General features: G+C 33.7%; 1 protein-coding gene across 1 annotated transcript in view; it reads left to right on the forward strand.

The window, feature by feature from the left end:
• LOC114342797 (uncharacterized) overlaps positions 1-17,604 on the forward strand; it is a 78,837-nt gene that overhangs the window by 27,078 nt on the left and 34,155 nt on the right. Inside the window, exons 6-10 of the mRNA XM_050652434.1 lie at positions 556-651; positions 1,953-2,048; positions 2,110-2,166; positions 7,275-7,522; positions 10,953-11,101. Coding sequence (XP_050508391.1) covers positions 556-651; positions 1,953-2,048; positions 2,110-2,166; positions 7,275-7,522; positions 10,953-11,101 — 646 coding nt within the window. The remainder of the gene's footprint in view (positions 1-555; positions 652-1,952; positions 2,049-2,109; positions 2,167-7,274; positions 7,523-10,952; positions 11,102-17,604) is intronic.

Below are 17,604 nucleotides of genomic sequence, written 5' to 3' on the forward strand. Positions count from 1 at the left end.
AGTTGACATACTCCTCTGATACGTCTGAAACAACCCATATAATGAAAATTTATAGGTTTCTATCGCTAAATTTCGTAGTTTCATCTCTTTATCTCTGTCATCTGTTTTCTATCTGATATGTTTTCTACCTTTCGCGTTATTTTTCCGCTTATTAGCGTGCTCATCACTGTGTATAGGATGGGAGGCAATTCTGGAATAAAATTATTTCTCTCCTTTTTTTAAAAATCTTTAAAAAACGCTGAGATCCGTCGATTTTTTTTTTATATAAATGTGCGTTTTTTTAACATAAATTTAAATGTACAGGGTGATTCACGCAAACCTAGCATATTCTATCATCTTTAGTGTTAATGAATCACCCAGTATATTTTTATGTTGTTATTTTTATGTTATTAGAAGCTACTTAACAACCTCATCTCAAAAAAGTGCCCTCCATCCTGTATAATTTCCTCATGAAAATAGTCACGATATTGTACTGACTTATGATAATACTTCTTAAAAAAGCCAATTTAAAATTAGAGTTCTATTTGTGTTCTGTTAATAATTTGTTAATTGTAGATGACGATATTGATATGGACGAGGATTTTGATCCTTCACTTCTTATGCCGGAACTCTCCATGGAAATAGAAGAAGCACCTGTTATAACACACAGTGGTAATTTTATTTTTATGTATTTATTTATTCATTGATTTATTAATTTTATAACAGATGGCATCATCCCTTCTTTTAATTTGTCCCGCCAAAACGTACAACCATCATATATGTCAACTGTCACTTCTATAAGATTTACATGCCGTGGGAATACACAACTGATGAGAAGATATGATACTCAAGTAGGTGGAGCGAGTCGTACAGGCAGCAAAGACCCACGAAGGGTTGTGAAGCTACAGGATTAGTGAAAGGGGGCTTATGAACGGTTTGTACAGCTGTTTCATCAACATTAAATATTGACTATGGTGAGAAGTTATGCCTGCTCAGAATTTCTCAAAAATAAAAGTGACCCACAATATGTTGGATAATGTAGTTCAGCGAGAAAAGCTGGCATACACAAATACAATTTTTATTTATCCAGATTTAACTCATGCACCTCTCACCCTCTCTATGGGAAAACATAACTGATATCAGATACCTACGGTATCAAGAGTATTGAGCTCTGGGCACTCTTTTCTATGTTATTGAGTCCTAGGTGATCTGTTATGCCTTTCTCCCAGAAATTTTCGTACACATCTTGATGTCGATAGTAGTACCACTTTCTGCATGCTATTATAAAAATATTCACTAATGCCCAGGTATTTAATATACCCCAGGAGGTTCTTCAGAATGATACCACTAGTAGAGACGATAATAGGAATTGTCTAAGCCATGATTCCTTTTTTTTTGTATTTTAAGATCTTTGTACTTAACGATATTCTCTTTGTATTAAAAAAGCAGGTTATTGTTATTAGGTTTCACCACCTAACCAAGTCTCCTTCCCTTTTTGCACCTGAGTAATTAGGAAACCTCTGTTTTTGAAAACATCTTTCCTGATGTTGACCAATAACTGAGAGGACTCGGATTTTAAGACCAGTTAAGCCCCATAATATAAAAAAAAACTCGTAACCTTTCATATGATGTTACTTTTCCTTTTCTTCTAGTATCACTTTTGTTTTCATTATCTACCGAATACAATTTTTTCTGTTTTTTTAGAATCGAATCCCTAATTCTTTTGGTAACTGAGTAAATAGTTCGTTACAATCCCTTTGTTCTTTGGAATCAAATATTTGACAACTTAGTAATTTTGTAACCAAATAAGTAAAATCAAGAACAAGTTTTCTCAAAAAAATTGTTCCGCGAAAACTCTGGTTGGGGTCTGAACTATGCAAAACGAAATACAACTGATCGGGAAAGAGTAGGGACTACTACTTAGTGAAATTGCTGTGGTAAAATATGATAAAATATGGCTGTTATATTTTCAGATGCACCTGCCCCTAAACCTGACGGTAGCAATAGTCCATTACGTCTATATGATCCGATATTTTCGACGTTTGTTGATGAAATCACCGGCGCTGAGAGTAATATAAAGTGTCACTAATAACATACTACTTTCTAACATTTTTCTTTTTTTTTTTTTAGTTGATTTCAATTTGACCGCTGAAGAATTAGAACTTAAAGCTAAAACTTTTGGAGAAAGTAAGTATGAGTTACTATTAACCTTTATTGCTACATTGCTAAATAGCGATATACATATATTTTTTAGTTTTCTTATTTATTTAATTGATAAGTCCCTGAATTACCAATTTTTTATATATATTATAACAAAAATTAGCAACAGAATTAAGAAGTAGGTATATATTTTATTGTAATGCCCAATCTTCAACCATTCATCAATTATGCAAGCGAAACTAATGGAAGTGAGACTTGCTTTGACTGTAGGCTTTGCATGTTCTTTTAATAGAAGAACAGCTTTGCAGCGAACAAATTGATGAATTATGGACACTGCTTCTCGACAACAAAATTATGGTTTCTCAACAATAAAATCACAAAATAACACTACTGTCAAAGCCAGAGATACTTTTGGTCTCCAACAAAATGCTCAAGCATGAAGAAGTTTTCAATCTTGGACCACATTTTATGAAAGATGTGCTGAAAACTACCTTTGAAGAAAAGAAAACAATAGAATTATTGGGAAAAAAGTCGTTTATTAAGGGATGTTCAGCAAAAATAAAATGCTTAAAAATCTTCTAAGAAAATTCAAACATAATTTTGAAAATCATAGTCTAATTAAAAAAACTTATGAGTATTAATAACGGCCGGCAATTAATAATTAACTGCCGGTTGCTTGAAGCCGGTTCGGCAATCCATTCATCAGACAATACAATTCGAGATGACCACTTTATTGTCAGCAACATGTTGAGAAATCGCTTTTGCACCGCTCCTGAAGTTTGTACACGTCTTTTAGAGTAGAGAAATGTTAGTCTGATACTCTGGGCTTATTAGCAAAATACAAGGAAAAGTTATTTACCAGCAATTTTATTGCTTACCAGCAATTTTATTGCTGGAATCGAATCTTATTATTGTATGTATTAATAATATAGGTATGCAAAGTCCGCAGATAGTGTGCTACTTTTTTTATAAACAAAATGGCGCCCGAAAATCGTGTTTTTTTCAATTTTTGCTCTCTAACTCCAAAGATTTTAACTTTACACCAAACACACTCAAATAAAAATTCACCGCAATTAAATTCTGCATATAGACGTGTTTTTCCCGATTCACTTCGATGAAAACTTTCCCCGGAAAAAACGAGTTTTTCCAACAAAATCTTTAATTTTCAACTAAAATTTTAGATAAGTAATTGTTAATCAACAATTAAATATCTTGGTAATGTAAAAGCCCTTTTCGTATAGATTATAATTCCAGAAGCCGATGAGAATTGAATAACCAGTTTAGCAACAATTGAATTGTAAATTAAAAATTTACGGTCGCTATAATAACGACAAAAATTACGATGCATAAGAATAGCTATGATTTTTTCATAAAAAGACACCATACCTATCTAATGTACTTTACATAATTGAAATTGGACTATTTAAGCGGCCTCGGGAATATTTTAAAATTATAAACAATTTTTTGGCTTATAAACGAATAGAATATCTTGGGAAATGTTAAACTAAATTAAATCGTGAAAACGGTATTCGAAAAACAGCGACAGGATGCTTCTTTCAAAAGAAAAAACGTTTAATTATGACGAGTGGTTCCTGAGATAGAACCGGTCAAAGTTGACCGGAATTTACGGCAAAGATATAAACAATAGGATCATAATTTTCAAACCATCACCTTTTTATTTTTGTCCTCTTTCTCCACACCAATTTTCATATCTTTAAAATACTCATAACATATATTATTTTAATAAAAACTATCGATAATACGTGTGAAAATTGCCAAAAATAGCAAAATTCCAATCAAAAATTAGGTTATAGAAAATGTAACCCTCAAAGTTCAAAATCGGTATACGTTAAAAAATGCATTTTCTCGGCTTCCCATGGAGCAATTTCCTTCATTCTTTTTTTGTTCTTTAATAACTCGAGTAGAGCCATCGAACTAACGTATTATTAAATGTCAAATTTCTTTTGTTTTGTTATAATAGATTAATTTATTTATAAGAACAGAAAGCTACATATTTTTCCAGTTGTAGGCTTTTTTTTAGATAAACTTACTACAAGTGTACCTTTTAAAGTTAAAACATAAATATTCTCATTTGAAAGCTGTATAATTATTTAAACAATTCTTATTTAAACAAATAAAAATTTTGTGTTATAATACATAAATTAATTTATTATAACAAAACAAAAGCAAGTTTGACATTTAATAATGCGTTAGTTCGATGGCTCTACTCGAGTTACTTGGGAACAAAAAAAGAATGAAGGAAATTGCTCCATGGGAAGCCGAGAAAATGCATTTTTTTAACGTATACCGATTTTGAACTTTGAGGGTTACATTTTCTCCAACCTAATTTTTGATTGGAATTTTGCTATTTTTGGCAATTTTCACACGTATTATCGATAGTATTTATTATAATAATATATGTTGTGAGTATTTTAAGGATATGAAAATTGGTGCTAAGAAAGAGGACAAAAATAAAAAGGTGATGGTTTGAAAATTATGATCCTATTGTTTATATCTTTGCCGTAAATTCCGGTCAACTTTGACCGGTTGTATCTCAGGAACTACTCATCATAATTACACGTTTTTTCTTTTAAAAGAAGCGTCCTGCCTCTGTTTTTCGAATACCGTTTTTACGATTTAATTTAGTTTAATATTACCCGAGATATTCTATTTGATTATAAGCCAAAAAATTCTTTATTATTTTAAAATATTCCTGAGGCCGCCTAAATAGTCCAATTTCAATACTGTAAAGTACATTAGATAGGTATAGTGTCTTTTTATGAAAAAATCATAGTTATTCTTATGCATCATAATTATTCTCGTTATTATAGCGACCGTAAATTTTTAAATAACAATTCAATTGTTGCTAAACTGTTCATTCAATTTTCATCGGCTTCTGGAAATATAATCTATATGAAAAGGGCTTTTACGTTACCAAGTTATTTAATTATTGATTAACAAGTACTTATCTAAAAGTGTAGTTGAAAATTAAAGATTTTGATGGAATAACCCGCTTTTTCCGGGGAAAGTTTTCGTCGAAGTAAATCGGACAAAACACGTCTCTATGCAGAATTTAATTGCGCTGAATTTTTATTTGAGTGTTTTTGGTGTAAAGTTAAAATCTTTGGAGTTATAGAGCAAAAATTGAAAAATAACACGATTTTCGGGCGCCATTTTGTTTATAAAAAAAGTAGCACACTATCTGCGGACTTTGCATACCTATATTATTAATATATACAATCATAAGATTCGATTCCAGCAATAAATTTGCTGGTAAATAACTTTTCCCAAAAATGGCCTATTCTCCGATAATCAGCCCAGACTATGAGTGAACATACCATTAGAAGAGAAAGAGACTGACTGACTGGCTGAGAAAGAAATTTGAGGGCATTCCGTCCAACTAGCGCCCTACAGCTGCTCGCATAACACCGTAGAGCTAGACTTGGTTTTGTGGGAGAATATGCTGACTGGACTGTGGGGAATAAAAGAACATACCGTAAAATGGGGTGAATAGGAACAGTGGGGTGAATAGGCACAAAACTTCACTAACCAATAACAATAATCTTCCTAAACATTATATATTACTTTCGTTGGGCTATTTAATTTTTTCAAGTTGGCTAACGTTATATGGCTTTAAGAAATTTAGGTTTGTGTTGTTGGCGTCACTGGTTCCTATGTTCTCGGCGTGAAAACAAAGTCGTTAATTTTGAGGTTATTTCTCATCCTAAAAAACTCTCAGTAAGTACAAAATCTCTGTCAAAATAGATTAAAGAGTACTCTTTTTTTGTTTATTCTAACCTTTATAACAATATAACATGATTGTATTTTGATTTATCTTTTAACTTTTTTTGTTAGCAAGTATTACTCTTCACATCATGAATTTGAGATATGTGGGATGAATAGGAACATAATATTTACCGTGTTGCCATTCACCCCACGCATTAGAAATTATTTTTTTATCTAATATATCCATAGAGTAAGACCAAACGAAACAATATCTCATCTAACGACAAATTATAAATATATTGATCCACACAAAGAGAATAGAAAGAACCATACCTTGCAAAACGCGTTTCTAGCAGTTAGCTATCGTCTCCAATCCAAAACAAATTTCTAACAAGAGTTCTCAACCACGCGTGGTATTAACGAACACAATTTTTCCAATTATTATGGGCACTAATTATCAGCATCCGGCTCGAAGGACCAAATGTGGATTCCGTAAATTTGAAATAAATATTTATACGGTTTTCTGCAATCATCAGAACTGCTGTCCAAAAAGTTTAAATGTATGTCAAGACGCAACAAGACCCTTAAATATTATGTGGCGCAAAATAGTTAAGGAATGGAAAACAGGACCATGCAGGACTGAATCACAATAGCTAAAGACAAGTTTCTTAGACTATTAAAGAAACTGGTTAATAGTCTTTCAGAGAAAAATGCCAAATCAGAGTTTAAAAAATATTTTTCATTTCAACAATATATTTTTCCACCAATACAAACTTTATATTTATATGTGTATGTTACTTTACACCTTAGATACTTTTTACCTGTTTCTATTGACCCTACAAATGTACGAATAGGAATGCAATAGTTTTTAATACAGGTATTCCCATTCACTCCGCTTGGTGGGGTGAATAGGAACACCAGGTTTTGATTTTTTTGTGATTAAAGTATTAACTTTAAAATTGTTTAACATCTAAATATCAAAAGAGGAAGGTTAGACCCAAATAACAATGCATAAGTTTTATGTTTGCAAAAGTTGAATACCGTTCCTATTCACCCCATTTTACGGTACTATGCTTAGATGAGAGTAGAATAGCCCTAAGAGGTCCAGATGAACGTCAGTGTGTCTACAGTCGTGAAAATTAAAGGTTTGCTCCATGCACTATAACCGAAACTGTGGCTTTCTGATGAGGGTCAATAATGATTTGGAGAGGTATCTTTCAAAGGTAGTTGAAAGAAATCAAGGTGGGCGGTTAATTGTGCCGGTGAGTGTAGTATAAGGGCACCATGAGGCACATCAGTTCCCTTTTATTTATAGATATTAAGGTAATTTTCCAATACAAATTCTCTTGATTAAATTGATTACAATGTAGTGTACTATAATAATATTATTTTATATCAATATTTTACAGAAAATCCAGTACAGTTAACTAAGATCCATTGTACTGCCTGTAACATCCATTTAGGCAGCGCTTTGGACGGTCAAGGTAACAGATTCGTTCACCCGCTACTAAAAGTTCTGATTTGCAAAAAGTGTTACCATTTCTACACTAGTGGAGAATTCGAAAAAGACGAAGATGGCAGCGAATTGTATTGCAGATGGTGTGGGCAAGGTGGGCAGGTTCTGTGCTGTGCAAATTGCGAAATGGTTTTCTGTAAGGTAAGTTGAGAGTACCTCTTCATTCCATATTATTTTGAACTGTACTTTAAACTCTCTCGACTCCCATCCCACCTTGTGGAGTATTGGGCGCTTATGTGTTTCTTTAAAAGTTCTGTTTTTAAAAGTCATCCACAATAGAATTTTCCGAAAATGCGAAGAACAAATTGCTCCCAATCAGTTTGGATTTGTGAACGCCGTTGGCACGAGGGAGTCTCTATTTAGCGTGCAGGTGTTGTTTCAGAAATGTAGAGATGTCAGCTGTGATGTTTTTGCATGCCTGATTGACTACAAAAAGGCTTTCGATAGAGTCGGGCATGAACAAATGATGGAAGTGCTGAAGAGGACAGGGATTGACGGAAGAGACCTGAAAATAGTAGCTAACCTGTATTGGAATCAATCAGCAGTGCTCCGAATAGATGGAGAATATACAGATCAGGTCAAAAACTTGGGGATTGAGACAGGGATGTATAATTTCACCGCTGATATTGAATCTCTACTCAGCATCTCAATAAATGGAGTCAAGCTCAGTAACCTGCGGTATGCAGATGATACAATAGTGTTTTCCAATACCATAGAAGGGCTGCAAAACTTAATGAATAAAATAACTGAAACAAGTAGAACATATGGATATAAACACCAGCAAAACCAAGCTAATGATCATCAACAAGCAAAACATAACTGGAGCAAATCTGTATGTGAATCAAATGAGAATTGAATGTGTCTCACAATACAACTATTTGGGAACTATAATCAATGAGTCGTGGGACAATACTAAAGAGATTAAATGTCGCATCGGAAAGGCAAAGAGTGCATTCTTGACTATGAGCTCTGTGTTCAAGAGCCACGACATCAATCTAAAAACAAAAATAAGGCTTCTGTTACGTGTATTCAGTGCTTCTATACGGAGTAGAAACGTGGACATTGAAGGCAGAAACTATATCGAAACTTCAAGCTTTTAAGCAATGGTTGTACAGAAGGATCCTGAAGATACTATGGACAGACAAAGTCACCAATGAAGAAGTACTTCGGAGGATGAACATAACCGCAGATTTAGTCAACATTGTGAAGGGCCGTAAGCTGCTGTACTTGGGACATATAATGAGGAATCAAGGCAGATACGAGCTACTTAAGTGCATTTTACAAGGTAAAATTGAAGGAAAAGGGGCCCCAGGACGAAGAATATCCTGGCTTGCTAACCTGAGAGCATGGTATAGAAAAACCTCAACACAACTATTTCGTATAGCAATCAACAAAGTCATTATAGCCAGAATGATCGCCAACGTTCAGAACGGACAGGATCCTAATATTGCTGACTGGCCGGGTCAGTGCATCTTCTTTTGTGTTTATTTACTGGATAAACTGTGTACTAAATCCTTTCATCCTCTTCTATTTTTTGCACTGTTTTTGACTTTGGGTTTTAGCCCAATTTTTTCGTGTTCTCTCGTTATAGTCATTTTCCAGCTGTTGTATTCAACTGCTGTATGGTATTCAAGTGCTTGCCTTTATATGTTGCTTTGATCTTTCCTCAAAGTGTGGCCAACCTATTTCCATTTTTTTCCCTGACTATTAGATATGCTTTTTCTCATGATCATCTTTCAGTGCGTCACAGTTTTTCGATTTCTTTCTAACGCATTAAATTGTCTAAAATCAAAAGTCGATACCTGAAAAATGGAAAAACGCAGTAACAATACTTTTGCATAAGAAGGGAGATAAGACAGGCTTAGAACATTACAGACCCATTAGTCTGCTAAACCACTTATACAAACTCTTTACAACAGTAGTGACATCAAGAGTAGAAAAGAAGCTAGATTTTTACCAGCCAAAAGAACAAGCTGGATTTAGTTTCTACTAACACTACATTATCAGCATACATTAAGTACCAGAGCAACTTATGTCCTGTAATACGTTAAATAGTAAGGCCTAGTAATATCAATCTTCATTGCTATGACTCCAAAGCTGCATTCTTCTTGTAGTGTCTATACCTATGGGATGTTGGCGACTATCATGGCAATATGTACTTTGCACACTGCTGCCCTTGAAAAGATTTGTGGTTGTTGTGTTGAACCGCATACGTAGAGTTTTCAGCTAGGAAATCCTTCGTCTTCCTGGTCCCCGTTTTCCTTTTATTTTTCCCTGCAAGATTAGTGGCAGCAGTCCATATCTTTCGCTGTTTTTCATGATGTGACCAATGTATTGGATTTTGGCTGTTTTTATTGTGGTTAACAGCTCCTTTTCTTTTTGCATTCTCAGCGAAACACCCTGATTAGTAACGTGGCACAGTGGTTCCAAATGCCGAATAGGTGGTAATGAGCCTTTAAAAGCGTATATTGTTTATACGTTTAGGAATTACTTTCGTTCTTAAAGGTTTTTGGCATCGCTGATTATGAATATGGCATTATTTTTTCTGAAAAACAAAATGGCGGATACAACATGGCGGAAAGAAATTGAAAATATCAATCAAAAAGGAAAATTTTTTGTCAAATTTGGTAGGTTAAGGTCGCTGATTACAAATCTAACATTACTTTTTTTTAACAAAATGGCGGATCCAGTATGGGCGAAAGAAATTTGAAAATTTTATTTTAGCCGCATTTTTGTTAAAAATTTTATATTATAAGGGACTTATGAAACTCCTGATTACCAATACATTTTCTTTATGAAGTACAATATTCAGAAACTATTACTTATGTACAACTGCCCATACATACTCAACAATCGCCAGAATCATGTAATATGCATCATTTCCCACTTTTGTATTCAAACAACTGCCAGCAATGCATAGGCAGTTATAGGCAGCTAAACCAAAGTGATTATGTATCTCCTTACTATATATTTTAAGATTAATAAACATTTGTCGCAGAATTATGCAGAATTTTGTACTTTTTGAATCAATCTTTGCAAAATTTTAATTATTTCAAGTATATTTTCACTATTTATGCATTAACAAATTTAAGGCATTTATTGTTAATAAATATTGATTTAAGTTACCTTTACATTACTACATACTTAAAAAAGAAGAATCTGCTTTACAGCGATAAAATTGATAAACTACAAAACGCTTTACAGCGTTTTCAATATACGCGTTCTTTTTCACTTTCTTTGCCGGCCAAAATAACCCCGGACATGGCCCACTTGTTCTGGACTTGTGAACCAGAATACATCCAGTCTGATCCTTATACCTGCGTGTTAGGACTCTACGATAGTATGAGAAAACAACTGTAAACATGAAAATCCCTAAATAGGGACTCCTTTTTTCGCCTTATGACCACGTTTTCAGCATTTGGAACCACTGTGCGTGGTCGGTATAAGATACCTTCGACTGCTCGACTACTTGACTCGAAATCTGCATTAATAATATTAAACGAGAATGTCTTACTAAGCTGATATTTTATTGAATATGTACTAAAATTATATTATTTACTTTTCTTTGTAGAAATGTATCCGAATTAACTTCGATAGGAAAAAGCTAGCCGATATTCAGAAAAGTGACGATTGGACGTGTTTTAGATGCAATCCATCACAACTAATCAATCTTAGGATACATTGTGCTGAATTTATGGAATATGTTCAAAGAGAAATGAGGTAAGTAAAATGCACATTTAAATAATAAGCTGCTAAATAATGAATTATGTAAAAAGCAAGAGATATTTCAGTATAATACTGAAATATTCTCAACAGCTCAAAATTGTCAAAGAAGACGAAAACCTTTTGCAAATATGTTTTCGGCCCTCAGGAATCCGAATCTGAAATTAATTTTGCGAGAAAATGCCGGGAATTCGGAAAAAATTCGAAAATAAAGATTTTCCACAATTTTCTCGGAAACTACAATAGCTAGCGGAAAAACTATTAGACCATCGTGTTTATTGGACGAATTTACATAAAAATAGATGTTGGAGAAAAAACTGAAAAATAGATTTTCAATATTTTTCAAAAATCTATCGAATGACACCAAACACGACACCCACCTCCACACCCTGAAGATCCCGGGTAACTTCAAAATCTTAAATAGAAACCCACATTTTTTATTGCAGATTTGAATACCTCATAAAAAGTAATTAATTTTTATGCAAGGCATTTTTTCGAATTGTGGATAGATGGCGCTATAGTCGGAACAATGTATTTATCCTAATACCCTAGCTAGATAAATTATAGAAACGGTCTAATACCTCGAGAACTACACTTCCAAGTGAAAAACCAGAAAACATGTGTTTAATATTTTTCAAAACCCTATCGAATAACACTAAGCACGACCCCCCACTCCATCCATGTAGGTAGGGTGGAGGTAATTTTAAAATCTTAAATAGGAACAATCTTAAAATTTCAGATTTTGATTGCTCATGAAAACATAAGGAATATTTATTCGAGACATTTTTTAGAATTGTTGATAGATGACGTTGTAATTGAAAAAATACGATTTATTAGCGCTATCTATCAAGAAATCTAAAAAATGTCTCAAATAAATGTTATTTACTTTTTGTGACGTATTCAAATCTGCAATAAAAAATGGGGGTTCCTATTTAAGATTTACCCGGTAAGTAATTACCCAAGGTAATATGACCCGTATGCACGCAAATGGTGAATATAAAATTCTTAATTGTATGTCAAAAAACGCACAATAACTACCTCTTAAAACCTACTAAATTTTATTTGCACATCTCAACCTGTTTTAGAGCAATAAATAAATCGTCAGTTTGTAAGAAAATATTTAACATCCCGTATCTCGGAAACGAAGCATTTGCGAACATATGTTTATAAAGCAAATGGCAGTGGCGGCTTTTGGGGGTAGGCAGGATAGGCCGGGCCTACCCAATAATTTTAAGAGCTTTAAAATAGAAAAAGACATTCAAAAATTATGTTAAAGCATGTAAATAACTTTTCAATGTACTAAATCACTCAATACGTTAGCGTCCGTTTAAGACAACTTTGTTATTACCAAATTCACAGAAAGCATCGAATCGTATTCAGGCATTTTAAATATCATAAATAGGCCCGCTCGGAGCTGGCCGACTCCGCTCACATAAGATCTCCGTACAAAAAGCGTTCGAAGTGAAGCAGTTTGCCGGACAACGATTTTTATATTGTCGTGTTGTGCCTGGTATATAGGCCCGATTCAAACTGGCCTTCGCTCACTTCGCCGTGCCTCGTTGCTACTTGTAACAATTATCGAATTGTAACGGACAAATTTGCACAAAGCAAAGAGAGAAGAATAAACCTGCTCTATAAATAATAAACTATGTAAACTATTTGTATATTTTAGTTCATAATTTGATTTAGTTTTAAAAATATAATTAAATGTAAATCTGTTACAGTTAAAATACCTTCTAAGTATTTTTATAGTGTGGGAAATAGAGGTTGAACTTCGCAAAATGGACACAAGTCCGGTTTTATTTTACTTCTGGTATATCAAGTGGAGCTTATTATGAGACTAACTTTTTCTTAAAAAATTTCGCCGCGGAACCCCCATTTCATCCCTTTAAAGGGGGTAATTTGTGGTTTTTGCGAAACGTAGCCCTTCCTGTACGTTTTGCAAAAAATTTACTTAATAGTAAAATGAAGAGGACTATATTTCCTACCATTTATTTCCCGACAGCATATGTCTATCACCCACCGTTTAGCGGGGATGGCGCCCCAAAGTTGACAAATTTTTAAAAAAGATGTTTTAAAAAAATGTAATGAACTGTAATGAAAATTAAGAAGAAACCCTAGGGAAATTAATCACAAGTAAGTGGCTGATTTTTTGGTATAGGTTTCATTTAAGGGGAATTGCCCATTTTTTAATTACGGGGTGTTACATTTTAAAAAACCCCTTTTTATACCATCTGAACCGCCTATGCTCTTTATTAAAATGCTTCATATATCATTTTGTGCACGTTCTTATTATTACCCATGCATGGACAACAAAAGCGATTTCTTAATGCAACCCCTGTAGCCAAAAAAATAAATAAAGGGGGGTTGAAAAAAAATTTCCTACACTATTATACATAACAATAAATTTATATTTGCATATTATGTATTATTATACATTATACATAGCTATATGTAATTTGCTGGCTTGGCCTACCCAAAATTTTACCCCACCAGCCGCCACTGGCAAATGATCATTATTTTTTCATGCAGAATTACCCCTTAAAGTTTGTCGCACTTATTTCGAAACACCCTGTATTGATGAATAACATAGCTAGTTGTTAAAGTACCTAACTTCTTATTATCCCACATAAGTGAATGAATCTAAAAGCAAAATGTTAAGAATGCCTAAGGCTACAGTTGAGTTTTAATTTCAATATTTATATACGTTAGAATATTCCACGGGGTGTTCCAAACTTTGAAGAAAAAACACACTATCATTGTTACACCCGGTATACAATGACACTTACCTGTTTAGCAATAATATTATTACATCGATATTCCTGAAGAATACAGCTATAATATACTAAAAAAATCACTCAAATCGGACAACAGGTTTAGGAAATACGAGACATCAAAAATGTCCCATTTTTAAGGTGGTGCGTTAATTTTGATGCTTAGTGTATTAACCTTCCGATGACCAACCTTTTTTTGTTACACGGATGACCTAGGGGGGGAAAATGACCCCAGGTCAAAAATGACAATTAACAAAAAAATGAAGTTTTTTTTATAGCATGGACTTAGTCATTCAGCCAGTCACAACATGAGTATTAGTGTCATGTGTAGTGTGTATGTTGAGTAAGTGTCTTGTTACTTTGCAAAGTCGACGTCATTAGCGTAAAACTACTTGGAATTACACATAATAGACGGTATTTTACTAAACATCAACTTCAGAATATATTTTTTATTCGTAAAATATAGGGAATTTTTTTTATTTCAAAATATGAGGATATCTACACTGCAGTGCAAAAAATGCAGTGCAAAAAAATCGATCCACTAAAAATTTAATCATTTTTGATGTTTCAAATTTCCTAAACCTGTTGTCCGATTTAAGTTTTTTTTACCACGTTATAGCCTTATTCATTGACAATATCTCTGTAATAATATTGTTGCTAGCCAGTCAAACTATCATTGTATACCGGGTGTACGAATCAAACCAGTAGCGTGCTGGCCATATAAATGAATCGGTGCAATCACCGAGAGGCCACGGCCTATTGAGGCCGGTCAAATAAGTTTTTTTCACAAAAAATTTTGGATGTAACATTTTTTTTTTTATTTCTAATCGAATGATATTATTAACAAAACATTTCAAAAATATTTTATTTCCATACATAGTGTTCGAGCCATTTGAATAATATTGAATTAATTCCAGTTATCTGTTTTATACACACCCTGTATTTCAAAACGGTTAAAATTAAGACGTTCAATTGAGCCATGAATACAGTTGAGTCCTCGAATCTTTACCCGTGCGCCATTATTTAAAGCATACGAAATAAGTCGATGATAAGTCGGAAATTGAAATTTACTAAACGCAACAGCAAGTCACTTACTGTTGCGTTTAGTAAATTTCAATTTCCGACTTATCATCGACTTATTTCGTATGCTTTAAATGATGACGCACGGGTAAAGATTCGCGGACTCAACTGTAGGTATTATTCGGCTGATAATATAAACACCGACTTTTACACAAAATTCGACTCAGCAATTGTATGTTTTTTTAGATATGTGTTTCTGGGAAAAGTTCGTTAAGTATTTTTGGATGTTTTCGGCTTTGCTGAGTGGACAGAACCAGGCGATGTATCGCGGTTATCTTGAAATTAGCTAGGATATATCCATTAGAAATTAATGTTTAATATAGATTTTATAATATTTTCTATAAATGGAAAAACAACTTAAAACAATCTGCTATGCAGACGATGCAATACTAACGTCTCAAAGTGAAGATGATTTACAACGTATCTCTCTCTCTTGTCGTTTCCCCATTACTGAGGACAGGCGCGGATCTAGAAATTCTTAATAGGAGGGTCAGACGTACCGCAAATATTTTATTGCCCAGATTTAGCCATACGACTCACGCTTACTCAAAAGGATAAAATTCAGTCATCTCAGATACCTACGATATCAAAAGAATTGAGCTCTGGTTGACAGAAAAAAATAATAAATAATAAAAACATACTTACAGACTAAATACAATAGGGAGGTCCATGGACCCGTTGACCCCCCTCTGTATCCGCGCCTGACTGAGGATCGTGATTTCTTCCAACATTCCTAACAATTTTATTCCATTAGTCTCTATCTTCAGCTGCTCTAAGGGCTTTGCAGAATGACTTTCCAGCTGAATTCTTAACCCTCTAGCAGACAAAACTGAAATAATAGAGATAGAAAGTTGGGAATTTTTCTCTAGGCAATTATTGGTAAAAGAAACTAAAAAAAGCAATAAAACAGGTAAAAAAGTTTATTGGCTCAGTTTCTTGGTAAAAACGGTGAAGCGTTCTTTAAAGAACACTTGCCGGATTAAGCATAAAAAAGTTTTTTGGTGAAGCGTTCTTTAAAGAACACTTGCCGGATTAAGCAAAAAAAAGTTGGTTTCAGTAATAATATATTTTTTATTATATAGGCAAGCGTTCCTCAAAGAACGCTTCACTTTGTCAAACATTTTTTACAACTGTTTTTTTCTGTAATCAAACTAATAATCCCTTTCTAAAATAAAAAAACAAAAATAAGTTCACTATTTTTTTTCCTTGAACCGGCAAGCATTCTTCAAAGAACGCTTCACTTTATCAAACATTTTTTACAACTATTTTTTTCTGTAATCCAACTAATAATTTTTATTGATAAAATACATTTATGTTACTTACTAAAAAAATTCCCAAGTCGATTGGATATTCAGAATACAAATTATATTTGATACAACACGTGGTCGTTTCGACAAATAATTATCGATGCGTCTACACTGACTTTTTGAACAATATTGAAAGCAGCGTGCAAACCAAATTTTGGATTGCATTAATCTTTTCAGCAAATGTTAAACACCTGTTGACGGACGGAACGGCACAAGTTTAAACGATAATAATATTCAGGTATAGGTTTTTCAGATTTCCAAAGACGAGTTCTTTAAAGAACGCTTGCCGGTTAGAGGGTTAATTTCATGGACGTATAAATAAACCATGGACGTATAAATAAATCTTTATTTATACGTCCATGGTTAATTTGGTCGGATCATCTAGTTGGTGATCGTCCTCTTGATCTTCTGCCCGGAACGTTTCCAGAAACAATTAATATCTCCAAACTATCGTCACCTCTGTGAACATGACCGAAGAATTGCAGAATTCGTTACAGACATATTGTGGACAGACTTTTTTTTTTTAATTTTGTGTTGGTTTAGAATGGAAACGTTTGTAAAATTTAATAAAAAATTTTTGTCTTGGTAAAAGGTATATTAGTTTAAAAAGCCCCTATAGAGCTACAAACATAGAAACAAAACGTTTTCGCTCTGTAACAAGAGCATCATCAGTGTTAAAAGAACATGGTGAGCCAACCAAAAAAATACAAAGGTCAAAACCTTTCAACAACAGTCTGAAAGTCTCATATAAATGCAAACATGACAAAATCCAAAGGATGGATATAATTGCTATTGATACGGCCCTAGGGCAACATATTATGACTCCCACACGTAGTAAGTGGGTCAATAGGTAACAATTAGGTCATTACGAACGTAATGTCAGGAAACGTTTGTCCTAGGAGCTGTCCAAGGTATGCGTAGCATTCTTCTCCAGCACCACATCTCAAAGGCATCCGTTCTCAAAAGCACCACACTTGGACTCAAAGAGTCCAAGTCTCTGCCCCGTATAGAAATATTGAGAATACAAGGGCATTCACCAGTCTCATCTTGATATTTTGAGAGATAGATCTGCCTTTACAAACTTTAGTTAGGCGACTCATCGCATTTTTTGTAATACCAATCCGTCTCCTAACTTTTGCTTCACAGTTACCATCGTTAGTTGTACTAGACCCGAGATAGACAAAGGTGTTTACTATTTGGTATTCCTGTAACATGTTAGTCAGTTGAATAGTGTCGAATCTGTCGACCACCATTATTTTTGTCTTAGCTTTATTGATTTTCAGACCCACTTTACTCCTTTCGTACTCAACTCTTCGCAGGAGATCAAGTATTTCTTACA

The sequence above is a fragment of the Diabrotica virgifera genome, chromosome 5, assembly GCF_917563875.1.
Source record: "Diabrotica virgifera virgifera chromosome 5, PGI_DIABVI_V3a".
Taxonomy (NCBI): Eukaryota; Metazoa; Arthropoda; class Insecta; order Coleoptera; family Chrysomelidae; genus Diabrotica; species Diabrotica virgifera.